The sequence below is a fragment of the Phocoena sinus genome, chromosome 3, assembly GCF_008692025.1.
Source record: "Phocoena sinus isolate mPhoSin1 chromosome 3, mPhoSin1.pri, whole genome shotgun sequence".
Taxonomy (NCBI): domain Eukaryota; kingdom Metazoa; phylum Chordata; class Mammalia; order Artiodactyla; family Phocoenidae; genus Phocoena; species Phocoena sinus.
This window is the reverse complement of record NC_045765.1, coordinates 139,328,438-139,349,056: the sequence shown is the minus strand read 5'-3', so window position 1 is coordinate 139,349,056 and position 20,619 is coordinate 139,328,438. Positions and strand designations below refer to the sequence as shown.

Below are 20,619 nucleotides of genomic sequence, written 5' to 3'. Positions count from 1 at the left end.
TCAGATATTTTAACAAAAATCCACGTGATTCCCCTGGTTTAGGTGAATTCTTCCAAAGAGTCTTTTTCTCTGTAGTTGTTTATGGTCTCCTTGCTACTACTAAAATGGAATTACCTAATCTAGCTTGTCTACCTCCATTTCCAGCCCCTAGAACAGCCTGGAACATGTTTAGTATGTAATTTCTGAATGAATGAATACTGATCTTGTCCAAGTTATAATATTCACCCAAGAAGAGAAATTGTCCTTGGGAGGTAACTCTGGGTGATGTGAATCCTAAATGTTCACAAACCCAGGAATATGTTTCCAATACAAGGAATTTGAAAGCATCCCTATATTATTTCATTAACCCTTACCAGCACGGTACTTAAGAGGACAAACTACATTCGTCTGATAGTACACTAAAGAAACAGAGACCTAAGAAGGTAATGTAATTTGGCCATCTACAATCAGTGAAATCATGAATGAAATAAGAAGAGGGAAAAGGAAGATTATTAGCCTCATAGCCAGAAGCAATGCTGAAGAAGATGCCCTTTCTTGGTGTTAGAGCCTCAAAGAATTACAAACACTGCAGAAAACTGTATAGCAAGCCTCCAGGAGCTTATTTCAAAACCCATAAAACTTGATCTGACTGGGCAAATTTTTTCTTCCCACTTGTGGTTAAAAAAAAACCTATAGTTCCCTCCGCCATCACGGAACTGCCCCGGAGCCCGAGGGGAGGTCGGACTCACTGAGGCTGCCGGCTCTGGGGGGGGCCACGGTGGCCAAAGCCGCGACAGTCGTGGGGACGGCGGGCCGGTTGTATCCCCAAGTAACTTAAAGACAAAATGGAAAAACAAGGAGGTTTGTGCCTGAGATCATATTGATGTGAAACCACGGATGGCCACCTTGTACCAGGTGTTAAGATTCTGGGAGGATGAAGGGAAGATGGCGGAAGAGTAAGACGCGGAGATCACCTTCCTCCCCACAGATACACCAGAAATACATCTACACGTGGAACAACTCCTACAGGACACCCACTGAACGCTGGCAGAAGACCTCAGACCTCCCAAAAGGCAAGAAACTCCCCACATACCTGGGTAGGGCAAAAGAAAAAGAATAAACAGAGACAAAAGAATAGGGATGGGACCTGCACCAGTGGGAGGGAGCTGTGAAGGAGGAAAGGTTTCCATACACTAGGAAGCCCATTCGCGGGCAGAGCCTGCGGGTGGCAGAGGCGGAAAGCTTCGGAGCCGTGGAGGAGAGCACAGCAAAAGGGGTGCGGAGGGCAAAGCGGGGAGATTCCCGCACAGAGGATCGGTGCCGACCGGCACTCACCAGCCCGAGAGGCTTGTCTGCTCACCCGCCGGGGCGGGCGGGGCTGGGAGCTGAGGCTCGGGCTTCGGTCGGAGCACCGGGAGAGGACTGGGGTTGGTGGCGCGAACACAGCCTGCAGGGGGTTAGTGCGCCAAGGCTAGCCGGGAAGGAGTCCGGGGAAAAGTCTGGACCTGCCTAAGAGGCAAGAGACTTTTTCTTACCTCTTTGTTTCCTGGTGCGTGAGGAGAGGGGATTAAGAGCGCTGCTTATAGGAGCTCCAGAGACGGGTGCGAGCCGCGGCTATCAGCGCAGACCCCAGAGACGGGCATGAGACGCTAAGGTTGCTGCTGCCGCCACCAAGAAGCCTGTGTGCGAGCACAGGTCACTACCCACACCCCCCTTCTGGGGAGCCTGTCCAGCCGGCCACTGCCAGGGTCCCGGGATCCAGGGACAACTTCCCCGGAGAGAACGCACGGCACGCCTCAGGCTGCTGCAACGTCACGCTGGCCTCTGCTGCCGCAGGCCCGCCCCGCACACCGTGCCCCGCCCTCCCACCGGCCTGAGTGAGCTAGAGCCCCCGAATCAGTGGCTCCTTTAACCCCGTCCTCTCTGAGCGAAGAACAGACGCCCTCCGGCGACCTACACGCAGAGACAGGGCCAAATCCAAAGCTGAGCCCCGGGAGCTGAGAGAACAAAGAAGAGAAAGGGAAATCTCTCCCAGTAGCCTCAGAAGCAGGGGATTAAAGCTCCACAATCAACTTGATGTACCTGCATCTGTGGAATACCTGAATAGACAACGAATCATCCTAAATTGAGGAGGTTGACTTGGAGAGCAAGATTTATGATTTTTTCCCCTTTTCCTCTTTTTGTGAGTATGTATGTGTATGCTTCTGTGTGAGATTTTGTCTGTATAGAGCCTTCCACCATTTGTCCCAAGGTTCTGTCCATTTAAAAACCATTTTTTTCTTAATAATTATTATTATTTTAATAACTTATTTTATTTTATCTTTCTTTCTTTCTTTTTTTCTTCCTTCTTTCCCTCCTTCCTTCTTTCCTTCCTCCCTCCCTCCCTCCCTCCCTCCTTTCTTTCTTTCTTTCTTTCTTCTTCTCCTAATTCTTTCTTTCTACTTTTTCTCCCTTTTATTCTGAGCCGTGTGGATGAAAGGCTCTTGGTGCTACAGAAGGAGTCAGTGCTGTGCCTCTGAGGTGGGAGAGCCAACTTCAGGACATTGGTCCACAAGAGACCTCCCAGCTCCACATAAGATCAAATGGCGAAAAACTCCCAGAGATCTCCATCTCAACACAAGCACTCAGCTTCACTCAACGACCAGCAAGCTACAGTGCTGGACACACTATGCCAAACAACTAGCAAGACAGGAGCACAATCCCACCCATTAGCAGAGAGGCTGCCTAAAATCATAATAAGGCCACAGACACCCCAAAACACACCACCACACGTGGACCTGCCCACCAGAAAGACAAGATCCAGCCTCATTCACCAGAACACAGGCACTAGTCCCCCCCACCAGGAAGCCTACACAACCCACTGAACCAACTTTAGCCACTGGGGACAGACACCAAAAACAACGGGAAATACGAACCTGCAGCCTGCAAAAAGGAGACCCCAAACACAGTAAGATAAGCAAAATGAGAAGACAGAAAAACACACAGCAGTTGAAGGAGCAAGATAAAAACCCACCAGACCTAACAAATGAAGAGGAAATAGGCAGTCTACCTGAAAAAGAATTCAGAATAATGATAGTAAAGATGATCCAAAATCTTGGAAATAGAATATAGAAAATACAAGAAACATTTAACAAGGACCTAGACGAACTAAAGATGAAACAAGCAACGATGAACAACACAATAAGTGAAATTAAAAACACTCTAGATGGGATGAACAGCAGAATAACTGAGGCACAAGAACGGATAAGTGACCTGGAATATAAAATAGTGGAAATAACTACTGCAGAGCAGAATAAAGAAAAAAGAATGAAAAGAACTGAGGACAGTCTCAGAGACCTCTGGGACAACATTTAATGCACCAACATTCGAATTATAAGGGTTCCAGAAGAAGAAGAGAAAAGAAAGGGACTGAGAAAATATTTGAAGAGATTATAGTTGAAAACTTCCCTAATGTGGGAAAGGAAATAGTTAATCAAGTCCAGGAAGCACAGAGAGTCCCATACAGGATAAATCCAAGGAGAAATATGCCAAGACACATATTAATCAAACTGTCAAAAATTAAATACAAAGAAAACATATTAAAAGCAGCAAGGGAAAAACAACAAATAACACACAAGGGAATCCCCATAAGGTTAACAGCTGATCTTTCAGCAGAAACTCTGCAAGCCAGAAGGGACTGGCAGGGCATACTTAAAGTGATGAAGGAGAAAAACCTGCAACCAAGATTACTCTACCAGCAAGGATCTCATTCAGATTTCATGGAGAAATTAAAATCTTTACAGACAAGCAAAAGCTGAGAGAGTTCAGCACCACCAGAACAGCCTTACAACAAATGCTAATGGAACTTCTCTAGGCAAAAAACACAAGAGAAAGAAAAGACCTACAGTAACAAACGCAAAACAATTAAGAAAATGGGAATAGGAGCATACATATTGATAATTACCTTAAATGTAAATGGACTAAATGCTCCCACCAAAAGACACAGATTGGCTGAATGGATAGAGAAACAAGACCCATATATATGCTGTCTGCAAGAGACCCACTTCAGACCTAGAGACACATACAGACTGAAAGTAAGGGGATAGAAAAAGATATTCCATGCAAATGGAAACCAAAAGAAAGCTGGAGTAGCAATTCTCATATCTGACAAAAATAGATTTTGAAAGAAAGACTATTAGAAGAGACAAAGAAGGACACTACATAATGATCAAGGGATCAATCCAAGAAGAAGATTTAACAATTGTAAATATTTATGAACCCAACATAGGAGCACCTCAATACATAAGGCAAATACTAACAGCCATAAAAGGGGAAATCAACAGTAACACATTCATAGTAGGGGGCATTAACACCCCACTTTCACCCATGGACAGATCATCCAAAATGAAAATAAAGAAGGAAAAACACGCTTTAAATGATACATTAAACAAGATAGACTTAATTGATATTTATAGGACATTCCATCCAGAAACAACAGAATACATATTTTTCTCAAGTGCTCATGGAACATTCTCCAGGATAGATCATATCTTGTGTCACATATCAAGACTTGGTAAATTTAAGAAAATTGAAGTTGTATCAAGTATCTTTTCCGACCACAACGCTAGGAGACTAGATATCAATTAGAGGAAAAGATCTGTAAAAAATACAAACACACGGAGGCTAAACAATACACTACTTAATAATGAAGTGATCACTGAAGAAATCAAAGAGGAAATCAAAAAATACCTAGAAACAAATGACAATGGAGACATGACGACCCAAAACCTATGGGATGCAGCAAAAGCAGTTCTAAAAGGGAAGTTTATAGCAATACAATCCTAACTTAAGAAACAAGAAACACCTCAAATAAACAACCTAACATTGCACCTAAAGCAATTAGAGAAAGAAAAACAAAAAAACCCCAAAGTTAGCCGAAGGAAAGAAATCATAAATATCAGATCAGAAATAAATGAAAAAGAAATGAAGGAAACAATAGCAAAGATGAATAAAACTAGAAGGTGGTCCTTTGAGAAGATAAACAAAATTGATAAACCATTAGCCAGACTCATCAAGAAAAAAAGGGAGAAGACTCAAATCAATAGAATTAGAAATGAAAAAGGAGAATTAACAACTGACACTGCAGAAATACAAAAGGTCATGAGAGATTACTACAAGCAACTCTATGCCAATACAATGGACAACTTGGAAGAAACGGACAAATTCTTAGTAATCTACAACCTGCCAAGACTGAATCACGAAGAAATAGAAAATATGAACAGACCAATCACAAGCACTGAAATTGAAACTGTGATTAAAAATCTTCCAAAAAACAAAAGCCCAGGACCAGATGGCTTCACAGGTGAATTCTATCAAACATTTAGAGAAGAGCTAACACCTATCCTTCTCAAACTCTTCCAAAATATAGCAGAGGGAGGAACACTCCCAAACTCATTCTACGAGACCACCATCATCCTGATACCAAAACCAGACAAGGATGTCACAAAGAAAGAAAACTACAGGCCAATATCACAGATGAACATAGATGCAAAAATCCTCAACAAAATACTAGCAAACAGAATCCAACAACACATTAAAAGGATCATACCCCATGATCAGGTGGGGTTTATTCCAGGAATGCAAGGATTCTTCAATATATGCAAATCAATCAACGTGATACACCATATTAACAAAATGAAGAAGAAAAATCACATGATCATCTCAATAGATGCAGAGAAAGCTTTCGACAAAATTCAACACCCATTTATGATAAAAACCCTGCAGAAAGTTGGCATAGAGAGAACTTTCCTCAAAATAATAAAGGCCATGTATGACAAATCCACAGCCAACATCATCTTCAATGGTGAAAAACTGAAAGCATTTCCACTAAGATCAGGAACAAGACAAGGTTGCCCACTCTCACCACTATTATTCAACATAGTTTTGGAAGTTTTAGCCACAGCAATGAGAGAAGAAAAGGAAATAAAAGGAATCCATATTGGAAAATAAGAAGGAAAGTTGTTACTCTTTGCAGATGACATACTATATATAGAGAATCCTAAAGATGCTACCAGAAAACTACTAGAGCTAATCAATGAATTTGGTAAAGTAGCAGGATAAAAAATTAATTCACAGAAATCTCTGGCATTCCTATACACTAATGATGAAAAATCTGAAAGTGAAATCAAGAAAACACTCCCATTTACCATTGCAACAAAAAGAATAAAATATCTAGGAATAAACCTACCTAAGGAGACAAAAGACCTGTATGCAGAAAATAATAAGACACTGATGAAAGAAATTAAAGATGATACAAACAGATGGAGAGATATACCATGTTCTTGGATTGGAAGAATCAACATTGTGAAAATGACTCTACTACCTAAAGCAAACTACAGAGTCAATGCAATCCCTATCAAACTACCACTGGCATTTTTCACAGAACTAGCACAAAAAATTTCACAATTTGTATGGAAACACAAAAGACCCCGAATAGCCAAAGTAATCTTGAGAAAGAAAAACGGAGCTGGAGGAATCAGGCTCCCTGACTTCAGACTATACTACAAAGTTACAGTAATCAAGACAGTATGGTACTGGCACAAAAACAGAAATATAGATCAATGGAACAGGATAGAAAGCCCAGAGATAAACCCACACACATATGGTCACCTTATCTTTGATAAAAGAGGCAGGAATGTACAGTGGAGAAAGGACAGCTTCTTCAATAGGTGGTGCTGGGAAAACTGGACAGGTACATGTAAAAGTATGAGATTACATCACTCCCTAACACCATACACAAAAATAAGCTCAAAATGGATTAAAGACCTAAATGTAAGGCCAGAAACTATCAAACTCTTAGAGGAAAACATAGGCAGAACACTCTGTGACATAAATCACAGCAAGATCCTTTTTGACCCACTTCCTAGAGAAATGGGAATAAAAACAAAAATAAACATGTGGGACCTAATGAAACTTCAAAGCTTTTGCACAGCAAAGGAACCCATAAACTAGAGCAAAAGACAACTCTCAGAATGGGAGAAAATATTTGCAAATGAAGCAACTGGCAAAGGATTAATCTCCAAAATTTATAAGCAGCTCATGCAGCTCAATAACAAATAAACAACCCAATCCAAAAATGGGCAGAAGACCTAAATAGACATTTCTCCAAAGAAGATATACAGATTGCCAACAAACACATGAAAGAATGCTCAACATCATTAATCATTAGAGAAATGCAAATCAAAACTACAATGAGATATCATCTCACATCAGTCAGAATGGCCATCATCAAAAAATCTAGAAACAATAAATGCTGGAGAGGGTGTGGAGAAAAGGGAACACTCTTGCATTGCTGGTGGGAATGTGAATTGGTACAGCCACTATGGAGAAGAGTATGGCATTTCCTTAAAAAACTACAAATAGAGCATGTCATGTGTTTTTTAACCACACACACACAAAAACAGTGTCTTAAGAAACCAAAGGAAGAACATGTTTCAAGAAGAGGAGTGTGGTCAGTCACATCAAACGATGCTGAAAAGTCAAATAAGATGATAGAGAATTATCCGTTAACTTTAGCAAAAAAAAAAAATCATTGGCAACCTAGATAAATACAATTTTAGTGCAGTGGTGGGGAAATAATGAGATTAGTATGCATTAGGCAGAGGAAAGGAAATAACCTGAAGACAGAGGGGATATTTTTACAAATATCAGAGAAATAGTGCAGTGGATAGAGACACAGGTGTGGAGTCAAGGGGGATTTTTATTTCTTTAAGAGAGGTAATATTGATAGTAATATATGTTTGTATAGCGACTGAAATGATCCGGTAGTGGCAGGAAAGAGAGGGGATAAATTTGAGATCAAACATAGGAGATTTGAGTGAATGGGATCCAGACCATGAGTAGAGAAGCTAGACCTAGGTAGGATCAGGTCATGACTTCTTCTTACCTGAAGAAAATACAGAATATGCAGAAATAGATGCAGGGGGGTGATGTGTTAATTGTGGGAAACTGAGAAAGTTCTTATCTGTTTGCATCTATTTTTTTCCTGTAAAATAAGAGGTGAGGTCATAAGTTTAGAGTGAGGTGGGAGGGATATATTGATTTGGGAAGCAGGAAGAGTATGAAGTTATTATCTCAGAGAATAGGAAAATGAATTTACTAGGGATATGCAGTCAGATTACTAGGGATATGCAGTAAGATTACTAAGGATGTGCAGTAAGATTCATGGTCAAAAATGTCTAGTTAGTGGAGCCATCCAGGCTGTGTACTCTTTCTTCAAAAATATTTAGCCACTGAAGTTTTCTGGGATTGGAAAATGTAGAAAAATGAGTTTAACTGAGTTGGAGTTTCTTCCAAGTAAGCAGAACAAGAAAGAGTAAGATGAGAATTAAGGACATTTTCAAGAGTGAAACTCTAATGCTAGACCCAAGGAATTTGAACTGATGCAAAGAGAAACGAGGACAGGAGGGGTGACAGTTCTGCAGCCTTCCTTTCTAGCAACTTTCAAGGTGATACCTTTATATCTCCTTGACCAATTTTTTTTTCCTGAGAAAAGCCCAGAGCAGGTCATGGCAGGAGTGTGTTTAGGGCTAATTCTGTACTGAGACAGCCCTGTTCCTCCTTCTTCTCATCTTCCTCCTCCTCCACATGGCAACAGAGGAGTATAGTCAGAGTTGTGTATTGAAATAGGTTCCCATTTGCCCATGAAGACCCCTTCAAGTACATCTTCCTCTTCACCAGCCAACAAGACAGAGGGGACCTCCAGGGAAGCCTATAAGGCAACTAAGATTGTCATTCATTCATCAGAGTCCACTTACCTTCATGAAGAACAATTCTCCAAGTGAATCAAAGAACACAACCATCATTTATAATGTTGACCAAGGATAAACATGGCTGCTTCATAAAAATTAATTCACAAGAAGAATTCTTCTATGTGAAACGTAACATTAGCTGACATTTAAGATAGAGTGGTGTAAGAGTTGTCCACTCCCAGGATCTGTAATGAAATATAGGAACATAACAAGAGCACATCTAACAAATCAATGGACCATCCATTTCAGTACCTGATCTCCGGAGGTGACTAATCCTGGCAGCTTCTCAAGCATATTTAACTGTCTCCTTCTGACCCATCTTCCTCTCTTAATAGAGCATAATAAAAGCATATGGTGCTGTAGAAAGCTTCTGGTTGCCGAATTTCATTTGAACCATGGTAATTTTCTCTCTCACTTTCCCCTGCCTTCTAGAATATATGATTTTTATAATTTTCTGGTCCCCAATCTTCTGAGACTGATCCTAACCCTACACAGAGAAAGAGAACTAAGAGAATCTATAAGCTTCTTGAGGATAACAAATTCCATGATTGTACCTAGAAGTTCCTTGAGTGCCCATGGGTAATGGTTATGGATAAACCTCATTGGTGGTAATAGGTAAAATTTCCAGATTAACAGAGCTGACCCCTTTAACCAACAATAGTTAAAATGTGTGCATATGTGTGTATGAGATTTAACCTTCTCTTGAAGGCTCAGAACACATCAATTACTCTATTAATGCGCTTTAAAGCAATGAAGGTGTTAATAACTACCTTAGGTCTATCAGATTATTTGGCTCTATTTACATTGTCCCAGGCTGTCCACTGGGAACAGTATGGACCCCAGCTTCTGTTCCTACTCTGGGCCTGTCTGGAGGAATGATTAATTAGGTAGCACCAGAGGTCTACTTAATGGAAATATCAAGAAGCTTCTTGGAAAAGAAGTTATCTTAGGAGAAAGTTGATACACCTATGGGCATGCACACACACACACACGCACATGCACATGTGCATGCAGAGAGTGAATGAACATTGAGAATGATGCAGAGTACAGAATAAAACCTATTGTCCTCTGCCTGGCCCTCATAAACTCATACCTGAGTCCTAGGGCAAGGTGGCAACACCAAAAGAATCAACATAAATTCAAAGAGCTCTTTTGTTGGCACCCATACAAAAAGCAAAAGGATTGAAAGGATCTGGCAGTGTTGGCACTCATGGCTTCAGCAGTGACAGCGTAAGCAGTAGAACTGGCATCAGCACCTTCCACAATGGGGGAAACCCAGTTCTGAGAGCCTTTGACCATAGTGGAATCCAAGGCCCTTGTTACTCATTCACATCCTCAGTGTTGGGCCTCTGCAGACTTAGCACAAGCCCTGGTGGGTCTGCCAGCAGCAGTGGTGTTTTGGGTATAAAACTATGGAAGTACAGTTCCTCTACATGTCAAAGCAGCAAACATGACAACTCCCCATAGGTTCCCCCAAAACAGGAAAGAAGGAAAATTGCTGATACTATGTGTGTTAGCCCACAAAATCAGTTCATAAAACATATTTAAGAATTTTTCCAGAGATTTCTAGAACATTTGGGGTTTTTTAATTATTTTATTTATTTATTTATGGCCACGTTGCGTCTTCATTGCTGCTCATTGGCTTTCTCTAGTTGCAGTGAGCGGGTCTACTCTTTATTGCGGTGCGTGGGTTTCTCATTGCAGTGGTTTTTCTTGCTGTGGAGCACAGGCTCTAGGCACAAGGACTTCAGTCATTGTGGTGTGTGGGCTCATTAGTCGTTCTAAAGAGCAGTCGTTCTAAAGAGTGGCCCACGGGCTTAGTTGCTCCGCGGCATGTGGGATCTTCCCGGACCAGGGTTCAAACCCATATCCCCTGCATTGGCAGGCTGATTCTTAACCGCTGCGCCATCAGGGAAGCCCTCTAGAACTATTTGGAAGTCCATGAAGGAGGTACTTGAGAGCGGTCAAAACTGACAATGAACATGACTCCGATTTTACTTTGGGGCTGATAGAGTTTAGGGAACATTACATTTTGTGACCCTGTATCCTCATTTACTAGTCTTTCCTCATAAATATTTCCTATTTTTATTGCTGATGTATGTCACTCAACAGTTTTACTCCTCCTCTTTGTAACTTATTCTTTCTATTTTCATTAGGTAGAGTTGGAATTAAATAGGATACAAGAAACTAAGTAATGATATGAGAAATCCTCATATGAGTAAAGTGTGTGAGTCTTCACATATAAACGTATCTATTTTAACAACTTGAAGGTTCTTTTTAAAATTTTAACTTTTAGCGCACTGATTATGTTAAAATAACTAAAATTCAAGCAAGTGAGTTATAACCACATTAATGCATGTTTCTATTCCATATAAACCATGATTTAAATAAATGAGGTAGTATGGTTTGCAAATACGAAGATTGATCTTCTTTCCATCAAAACTCAAGTTACTGTTGACCTTTGTGTTTGAGATCTTTCTGATGCTGATTATTACTACAGTTTGCATTTATGATGCCACTATTACTTTAGAGCAATATTGAAAAGTTTTAGTTTATAGATAAGGTGAACAAATCTGTGACCTATAAATATAACAAAAGTAGCTGGTCCTGTAACACGCACAAAAAAGTGGGATTAAATGGACAAGAACCAATATGGAGTGTCTCCTAAATTGTCATTAGTGACCAGTAGCATCACCAGATGGTCTGATTTTAAGTGCTGTTGACGGCTGGTATCAATGAGCATCAGGACTTTAAGGAAATGACGGGGAAGATTTTACATTTATCACAGTGACCTAATTTGAACACTTAGGTAGCAATTAATTCACTTTTATTGTGATTTTATTGAACTGTAATGTCAGTTATCAGAAATGTTCCCAACCTGGGCCATTAGCCTTGAGTCAGATATGGGGGCTCTGGATCTAAGCCTGATTGTAAATTTTAACACTCACAGATAGACTGCATGGTCCATTAGAAAGAACTTAGTCAAAGATGTATATTTAAACTTGGTTCTGCCACTTACATAAAGGTTCCTCTTAGAGATACCCTAAGCAGTGTTTCTCAAACTAAATGGGTATATAAATCACCTGGGGACCTTGTTAAAATGCAGATTGTGATTAAATCGGCCTGAGGGCTGGGGTCCAAGACGCTGCATTTCTATCAAGCACCCATGTATGCTGATGCTGCTGGTCCCTGGATCAACGTTGAATAGCAAGGCCTGAGGACACTATTGATAGAACATGTGAAAAGCATGTGTGTTCATGAGAAAACACTCTGTAAATTGTAAAATGACAGAAGTGTCATTTTATATTGATTAGTAATAGTTGGTGATTCAGTTCAATTCATCAAGAAAGAGCCCCAGTACGATAAATTATGTTCCAGATATTCAATTTTTCTCTTTTTAGCAAAATCAAAAACAAAACTGGGAATTGGAAAGGCAACACAAGAAAGATAGTCATTCTAAACAATTTTGTTGTTTTTTGATTGCTTTGAAAAATTAACTTCCATATCACTATCACAACTAAAATGATGAAAAAGAATGCCCTGTGTTTTAAAAGAAACTTGTACAATTAGACCCAGTCCCAGATTTGCTCTGTAGATTGTCTCATCCTAATCAAAATAGAAATAGTAAATTATAAGGAAAAGGAAGATAGTTGGCTCCAGGAACAACAAGAAGAGATCACTGTGAGGGAAGAAATTTAAAACTAATAAAAGCCAACACAAGAACACAGAAACTGGAGCTATATAAACATCTAGTTTCCCTAAGTAAGACGGTTCTTTTTCATTGGTGTTAGCATTTTCTGGAAGAGTGTACAAAATCTACAAGAACAGTGATCGATTTCTAAAGCATTTCTGTGTTCCTTATCTAAAGTACAATTAACAATTCCTGTTCAAGTTTTGATTTGAAAACTGGCAAGGGAGAGACCAAAGAAAGGCATATCACTTCCAGATTGGTAGGTGGCAAGTTTAATAAGCAGGGAACTTACCTAAGAAGCTTGTTTTAAGGCAGCTGCAAGATGACTGGATCTCCGCACCTACCCGCCAGAATCTTAAAAGTTTATATAGAGGCCTTAAAGAGGTTCAGCGACACTTACACTGTCCAGATGGTCTCAGTAACACATTGCTCTCTCAAGGCTGCATCCTTGAAAATGGTTCCCACTGTGTGAACAGTGGGCAGAAAGTACATTCCAAAGACAGGGGATAGGGTAAGCAAACTCTGCCCGGGTCCAGCTCAAAGGCCAACTGGTGGTCAACTCAGTAATCAACTCTGACACCAAGGAAACATACACTCTTTCTGAGATTCTAGTCCCACAACATTTTAGCCAATCTTTCATCATTACATGGTCAATTTACTGTATTATGTGAAGAAGACTTTCATCACATATCAGAAAAAGCATAACGGACCCCTCCCATGGAGTAAAAACCCTTCCTGATCTTTTAGATTTTGGACAGAATGACTCCCTGTCATAGATCCAGATCACCAACAAATTACAAGCAATAGCTTGCTTGCTCCCATGATGGATCTTTTTACAATAGTTCTGGCAGCACTCTGATTATAGAGTTAGAACTCGGCTTCAAAGATGCCGGAAATTCATCAGACCTCACCTGAATTTGATACTTTGTCTCCCTGCTTCCATCCCTGTTTATCCTCTCTCAACTGTTTGTGGTGACAGGACACATTATTCATAAACCAAAATGCCAGGATATTGTTAAGCAAACATGTATGAATGAAAACTTAGCTTGGTGTCATCAGAGATAGGAAGAAAAGACAAATGAGACCGAAATCCGAATAACTGTCAGTGTGTTACGACACTACCATTCCTTTGAAAAATAAAGTGAAAGTAAAACTACTAATACCGATTACTAATTTAATTCCTTAGGCCAGTCAATACCAAATCATGAGGCCATTTCAATGCAAAACAGCCACTGAGAAATTTGGTTATGAAAGCAATCAAGATGCCGACACTTGAGAAACATTTAAAGATGCCAGAACTGCACACCTGGTGGGGAATATCACACACCTGCAGATTGTTCTTTGCACTAGCTCTGGGTGATCCAGATCAGCTGCCCCAGGTGGATGGCTTCATAATTAGACAGCTCTTCACTATCCAGTTGCTCCACCTAAGAAAACCTGAAGCTTTGAGGATGACCGAGCAGCCGTTCCCTTCTACAGAAAAACACTTGTGTGGTACATCAGGAGTGGTTTTAAATGGTGGAGATAATTACTTAATTCAAGCTGTAGCAACTGGCCAAGTAAACAAGCAGCAGCCAGGAAGCTATTAGCATGATTTTAAGGCAATTATTCCATTAGTGTTTAATAGTCTCCAATTAGTCTTCCCTGACTATCGAAGTTTGAATGTCTTTTTTCCTCCAAAAATTTTCACAAGTTGAGTAATGTGGAAAGGTATCAAGCCCATTTTTAAACCTGGATTTATATGTGCGGATCTGCCAAATGTACATTACAGAATCATGGAGAAATTCAGGCGTGTAGATTGGTGAAATAGGGGTTTATTTTTTCTCAGAAGTATTGAGGGTGAGAATGGAAGGCTTTGCAGGGGATCCACTCTGAGTATAAAACTAAGAGGAGTTGGGAAAGCAGTGGAAATTCCCACTGCATCCAATGCCATCATCAGTATGTCTCTGCTGTAGGACTATCAGAATATCAAAGCCTCTGACCTCAGGTTTTCACTTTGTCCTGTGGAAAGAAAATTCATCCTGTTCCTGCTAATGCCTATTCCCTTGTCCTCTCACCCTGATTAGTACTTGTTGTTGCTGAATCATCCAGATACAAACCCCAAAGCATTTCCCTCCAAAATTCCTAGGAGATTTTTTCCTAAGGATCATTTTAAGGGTTATATCACTGAACTGATTGTAGGTCATTTCCCTTCACTGAGGTGCAATTTTCACATCTGTGAAATGCAGTTAATACTTATCAGCATCGACTGTTTCACAAGGTTTGGGGAAGGATTATGTGATCTGGGTTACATACTAGGGCTTTGAAAAGTGAAGTATTATAAAAAAGTAAGTTAGATTCAGACATGGTATCATAACATCCCTCAGAACTTGCAGTGTGAACTTGCGCTTTTAACCTCCCTGTGTCTCTGGAGAGTCACCTATCAGGAGGCTGGCAACAGAGTCCTTGCCCTTCTTACCTTTTATGTGAACACAAATTCTCAGGTGAGACCATGTAAAAGTAACCTTCTAAAAACCAAAAAATAAAAAGGAAGGAAGGAAAGAAGATAGGAATGCCTGTGGAAGTGAGAGTGGAATTTTCCCAACAAAGTTCTGTGCTTTCTATGGTCTCCTTCAAAAGAGCGATCCCCAGGCTCACCCAGGGGGCAGGGTAAGTGCAGAGTGGAGAAGCTGTCTTGTTCTTGTCCTTGGAGACACCTGGGCTCTTGGGAAGCTACCTCTTGAAGAAGGACAAAAGTAGATGAACCCTTCCCTTCCAGGGTTGGCTCTCAGAGTGTAGCCTGTGCCTATAATAACCACCAAACATCCACTTGATGAACGACCATTGATTTGAGTTACTGATCAATTCCAGGGCTACTGGTTAGAGACTCTTGGAATTTTCAAGAAAACCCATCTTTTCCTCTTTTTTTTTAAAGTATGATTTCCCCCAGTGGCTGAGAGGGGGCGCCGGATAGGGCAGGTCTAGAGAAGGCAGACCAGAAGGTTGAACCTGATAACACGGCACAGCTTGGGACAGGGTATTTTGCCCTCTAAGCTGAGTCCTGGAAGGGTCAGGCACCTGCACCCTCAGCCCGAGCGAAAAGTCAACGAAGTATGGCTGTGTCCCCAGCTGCCACCGTGGTACACCGTCCTGAAACGACCCTCCCTCCTGCACATCCGAACTAGGGTCTGCTGCGCTGCCATCCCAAAAACCTGCCTCGTCCTCTGGTCCCAGTCGTGCGCGCTATGCTGAAGCCTCTGGATGCCTCCAGTCTCTTCCTCGCTTTGCCCAGGCTTCCGTCCTGCTAGCCTGTCCGGACACCGCCGCAATCATCTTTTCCCTAAGATTTGCCTATTAATCCCACCCCTCCACCGCAGCTCACGCAGGTTCCCCTGCCCAGCTTCTGTCCCGAACAACAAATGCACGGTCCACGAGGGATTGCTTTCCTGACCCGCGCGCTGTAGGCTGCTAACAGCTCTTGGACCAAAATCCAGACGGCGGCCACCCGGCCAGGCCCTCTAGGTCCACGCAGATCAGGAAACTGCTCCCTCCTCTCCTCTCCCCCTTCAGCTCCCGGTCAAGGGCAGCGATCACGCCGCCGCCGCGGGTCCCTGAACTTTCATCACTCTTCGGGAAGCGCTTTGTCTCTTTAAAGGAGACTAGGGACGAATATTAATGACTCGGGTGAGGTTCTAACAGAGAAATCCACCAGATCCGCTTGATTCCGTGACAGGTTTGGAGTGGGAGGTCCACGGGCCGGAGCCGAGCCCTTAGGACAGCAGCTCGCTCTCGCCGGTCACTATCACCCCACAGCCCCAGAAATCGCCCCCAGCCCCAAGTCTTCGGGGAAAACGTGGCAGGGGGGCACGAGGGGCCGTCCTGGAGCCAAGCCTTTCCCCTGCCCCAGCCCTCTCACACAACCTGCTTCAAAAACCCATGGGAAATCAGTCACCTTGACTCCCCGCGCCGCGGTCCCCAGACGTTTGGAAAACGCCAGGAGCCCGGAGGCTCCCAGGCACGCACTCTCCTGGCCGAGACCCACCCCTGGAGACGAGTTTCCCTCCCGCGGGCATCGTGGCAAGTTACCACTTCGTGGCAGATAAAGCAGGGCGGGGCAGGTGGAGCGGACGCCGAGCGCCCCGTCGGCAGCCTCAGCGCGCCTACCTGGGATGGCTAAATTGGTGAGGGGGATGCTGTGGATGCTCTCGGGCAGAGTGGCCATCCAGTCGGCGAATTTCAGCTCGTTCTTCCCTTGAGACGAGGCCATCGTGCGGTCGCTGTGCCGCGCGCTGGTCCTCACGCTCCTCGGGCAGGCTGGCAGGCTGCTGCCGCTAATCGAATGTTTGCTCCAGCCCCGCTAGAGTTTACACTCCGCTGCGCGCCACACCCACAGGATGGCGCAGACACATGCTAATTTTAATAATTATTCAAAACACCCCATGCTCCCTTAGTGCCTCCGCCAGACTCCGCTGGAGCTTTTGTTCCTGACGTCCGCGCTCAGCTTTCTCCTCTCTCCCCGCCCTCCCCGACTCCCTCCTCCTGTCTTATCCCTCCTATGCGTCTCTGTCTTTTCTCGCCATTTCTGCAGCGTTCTTGGCTTCTTACTATATATTTTTTTTCCTTTTTCTTTTTTTAACTTGGGTCACACAGCTGCTTTGCCCATGACCTTGCTCGGTCCTCTGATGAGACTTCCTAGCCCTGCTTGAATAAAAGACAATCTTGTGGCTGACCCTAAAATCCTAGTAGACTTTGGGATGCTATCACCTCCTGGGGAGCTGACTCTCATACTGGCTTTCAGGACTTTCCATTCTTACAGAAGAGCTTTTCTTTTTGTAAGCTACAACAGGTTATTTTCTTTCCTCAGTCGGGACCTAGAGCCCTGCTTATAACAAAATGGTGGTCTTTCTTCACCACTTTGCCTAATTTTTGGAGTAGTTGACAAGAGTGCTGTCAGCAAAGAACAGTAAGTTCCAGGTGGTTCCTACTTAATCCCTGGCACCCTGTTCTAGACATTTCAAGGTAAAGAAGCACATCAACCCCTTCATTTCCCTGATTATGAGAAATTTATGCTATATCTATGGAGAAAGCTGTTTATGTCCTCTCTGTGTCATTTTCGTGGCACTCAGGACAAGGCTGAAGCCTGATGCCAGAAGAAAATCACCACATTTCCCAGTGACATGTTGTAATTATTGCCAGTAGCATTTGGTGGAATTTACTTGGCAGCATTCAAAATGATCTATGTGATTGTCTGAATTTTCATTCCTTGGCAGACTAGAGAGGTGTGCCTCTCTCAAGAGAAATCACTTGTCGAGCCTCCAAAGAACTGTCTTGGTCCACCTGCTCTCAGATGAGAAAGAGGAGAAAAATCAAATCTCACAAATGTGATGAGTCCAGGGATGGCCTGAATAGGAATGATAAGCAACGGACTGAAAATGTGCAGGGTCTTTGCAGCCCAGTGAATGTAGATGCAATAAAGGTGCCTCTGTTCTTTGCGCCAGTGATGTAAAATCCTTTTCCTAAAGTAAATGCTGTTAAGTTGGGAAAATGAGAACCAAGGTAGGAGAGAGAGCTGTAAAATATGGGGATTTTTTTTTTCAATTCAGTAAACCATATAGCATTTTTTAAAAACAACCACAGCTAAAGCCTGCTTATTGTACAAGGATGCAGAACTCAAAGAATATTCACTCCAAATAGGGAGCACTGTGGGAAAGGTGGAGAGAGGAGAGAGAATACCTTATCCATGTGATCAAATTTTCTGTTCTCCCATAGAATCAATTCATAACTGCAAAAGAACATGGTAGGGTTATATTTAAGAATGAGAAAGGATGTACTGGGATTTTTTTTCCCAAGGTAAATCTTAATATTCCTGTTAGCACAGTAGAACTCACATATCCTTTTTTTTTTTTTTTTTTTTTGTAGTACGCGGGCTTCTCACTGCCGTGGCCTCTGCCGTTGCGGAGCACAGGCTCCGGACGCGCAGGCCAAGCGGCCACGGCTCACAGGCCCAGCTGCTCCGCGGCACGCGGGATCCTCCCGGACCGGGGCACGAACCCGTGTCCACGGCATCAGCAGGCGGACTCCCAACCACTGCGCCACCAGGGAAGCCCCACATATCCTTTTGATTAGGGTGAGAATTCAGCTCACTATAGGATTGTTGGTCAAGAGACCTACAAACCACCCTCTGGCTAATGCTGGTGCTCTGTGGGCATCATTGCAGGGCAATGAGGAGAGCTCAGATCTGGGAATTGGCTGCTCTGTCTCTGAGTCATTTAGGCAAGTCTTCTAGTCTCTGTCAGCCCTGGTTGTCTCCATCATAAAATGGTGAGAGTAACTCAGAGATTTGTGGTGAAGCTTCCAGAAAAGAGTGTAATGAAAGAGCTTTGTTATCAGCACAGCATCAGACAAAATGTGAGACCTATGTTTATTAAGATAGCAATGTGTATTATCTCTCTTTGTCACTTCTATCTTTATAAAATATTCATTTTCAAGAGGATGAAATAATTATTGAATCTTGGGATTTTGTTTTTTAGTAAGATGCACTTAAAAAACATGCCCTGTTCAATTGTGTTGAACCTATGTGTCCCTGAAAGTTTACAAAGCATTTTTAAAAAATGAAACCACCTTAAATGTTGAGGAAATATGCCTCTCTAAAGAACAGTACACTTTATCTTTTGGTAAAGCAAACAAACAATCCCTCCCCTGTTTTATCTGCTTTGAACTTCAGATTTTTTTACTGTATTGGTTTTTCATGAAACTTTACATTTCTCTGCATGCGAGCCACTAAAAAGGACGGTGCTGAAAGTGGATAGTTTATGAATTTCTTTCCCAGAATTATAATCAATATTTTAGGCAATTTATGACCTGGTTTCCCCATCTTTCTATTATAGCTTGGTCACCATTTACTAAATGATATTAGAAAAATCATGTAATTTCTCTGGGCTTCAGTTTGCCCACTGTATTAGTCAGGGTTTCCCAGAGACACAGAAATATGGATATAAATATAGACATATAGAGAGATTTATTTTAAGAAATTGGCTCATATAATCATGAGAGCAGGCAAATCTGAAAGGCAGGCCAGCAGGCTGGGAACCCAGGTAGGATTTCTGTGTTGCATCCTTGAAACAAAATTCTTCTTCAGGAAACCTCAGTCTCTGCTCTTAAGACCTTCAACTGATTGGATGAGACCCACCCACATTATAGAAAGTAATATCTGCTTTATTCAAAGTCACATAATTACATATGCTAATCACATCCACAAATACCCTCACAGCAACATCTAGACTAGTGTTTGACAAAACTATTGGGTATCATAGCCTAGCCAAGTTGACACATAAAATTAACCATCACACTATTATTCTATCTTTCTGTTTCCTTTATGATTATTTCTTAACATATAGCTGCTGGCAATAGCAGGAGGAGGAATGAAAATATTTAGTTGTTTTACTCTATTCAGAGAATTCAAGGCATGGATCAACATTTTTATCATTACAACAGAGATGAAAAAATACTAATGATTTTTAATTGTGCTGTTGAGAAAAACTTATCCTAAAAAAAATTTTAAGCATAAATGGAAAGAGGAGAAGGACTTATTGCAGTGGTTTCCTGCTCCTATTAAAACTTACTCATGTAATCCTCAGCTGTCGATCAAAACGACACTATACACAGTTTATAAACATTCTACTCATTTGGAACATTTCCTTACTTCATATCCTCCTCCACTCAAAAATACATGGCTCTTTACTACATGTTTTCTTTCATTAGTTCATAATATTTCTCAATTGTTGGAGATATATACTTTTATTTTTTATATATTTTTTATTTTTTCAATTAAATTGATGTTGAATTATGTTCCGAAAAACAAGGATTCTTATAGCTCAGAAAACTTTAGAACACATTTCAGCTGAATAATATTTTTAAAGAGGAGCTCTGTTTAAAACAACTCAGCCAAATCATTAAAAAATCATGGTGTTCATAAATATGTATTTATAGAGTCAAACTTAAAGAAAACGCATACAAAAGGGGAATAAAGAATCCTTGTAAAAACTAACTACTAATAATCAATGCTTTCTGGTCATTCTCTGCAACCTCTACCCAGATCTTATATCATAAGATGGAATTATTGTATTTTAAGCATATAAAAATGCTTTTTACACTTAAATTCAAAGTAGAAAAAAGTGACAA

The 20,619-nt window shown here is 41.6% G+C and overlaps 1 protein-coding gene across 1 annotated transcript in view; it reads right to left on the bottom strand.

Moving 5' to 3' along the window:
* The window catches only part of PLCXD3 (phosphatidylinositol specific phospholipase C X domain containing 3), a 162,803-nt gene extending 146,047 nt beyond the window's left edge, over positions 1-16,756 (bottom strand). The window contains exon 1 of the mRNA XM_032627935.1: positions 16,603-16,756. Coding sequence (XP_032483826.1) covers positions 16,603-16,705 — 103 coding nt within the window. The 5' untranslated portion in view covers positions 16,706-16,756. The remainder of the gene's footprint in view (positions 1-16,602) is intronic.
* Between the last annotated feature and the right edge of the window lie 3,863 nt (positions 16,757-20,619).